At 51.6% G+C, this 318-nt stretch overlaps 1 protein-coding gene across 1 annotated transcript; it reads right to left on the bottom strand.

The window, feature by feature from the left end:
- Nucleotides 1-105: 105 nt before the first annotated feature.
- T265_12402 (hypothetical protein) lies at nucleotides 106-300 on the bottom strand (the record flags this gene model as incomplete). The annotated part of the gene is made up of 1 exon (XM_009179983.1): nucleotides 106-300. The coding sequence occupies one exon, from the start codon at nucleotides 298-300 to the stop codon at nucleotides 106-108; it is 195 nt and encodes a 64-aa protein (XP_009178247.1).
- Between the last annotated feature and the right edge of the window lie 18 nt (nucleotides 301-318).

The following is a 318-nucleotide window of genomic DNA, read 5'->3' on the forward strand; positions in this document are numbered from 1 at the left end:
CAGTCCCCACATATCGAATAACAAATAGAAAGAACATGCATATCAAAGTGTGGTGGCCCTGAAAAGGGCCGTGGAAGCGTTCTCTACTCGACCGGCACCCACAATCTACTTGGTGCTCGTGTACTTCGTCACTGCCTTCGTCCCCTCAGAAACCGCATGCTTTGCAAGCTCACCGGGCAAAAGCAGACGAACGGCAGTCTGGATCTCTCTGCTAGTGATCGTAGACCGCTTGTTGTAGTGCGCAAGACGGCTAGACTCGGCAGCAATACGCTCGAAAATGTCGTTCACGAACGAGTTCATGATTGACATCGCCTTCGA

This window comes from Opisthorchis viverrini, assembly GCF_000715545.1.
Source record: "Opisthorchis viverrini unplaced genomic scaffold scaffold32229, whole genome shotgun sequence".
Taxonomy (NCBI): Eukaryota; Metazoa; Platyhelminthes; class Trematoda; order Opisthorchiida; family Opisthorchiidae; genus Opisthorchis; species Opisthorchis viverrini.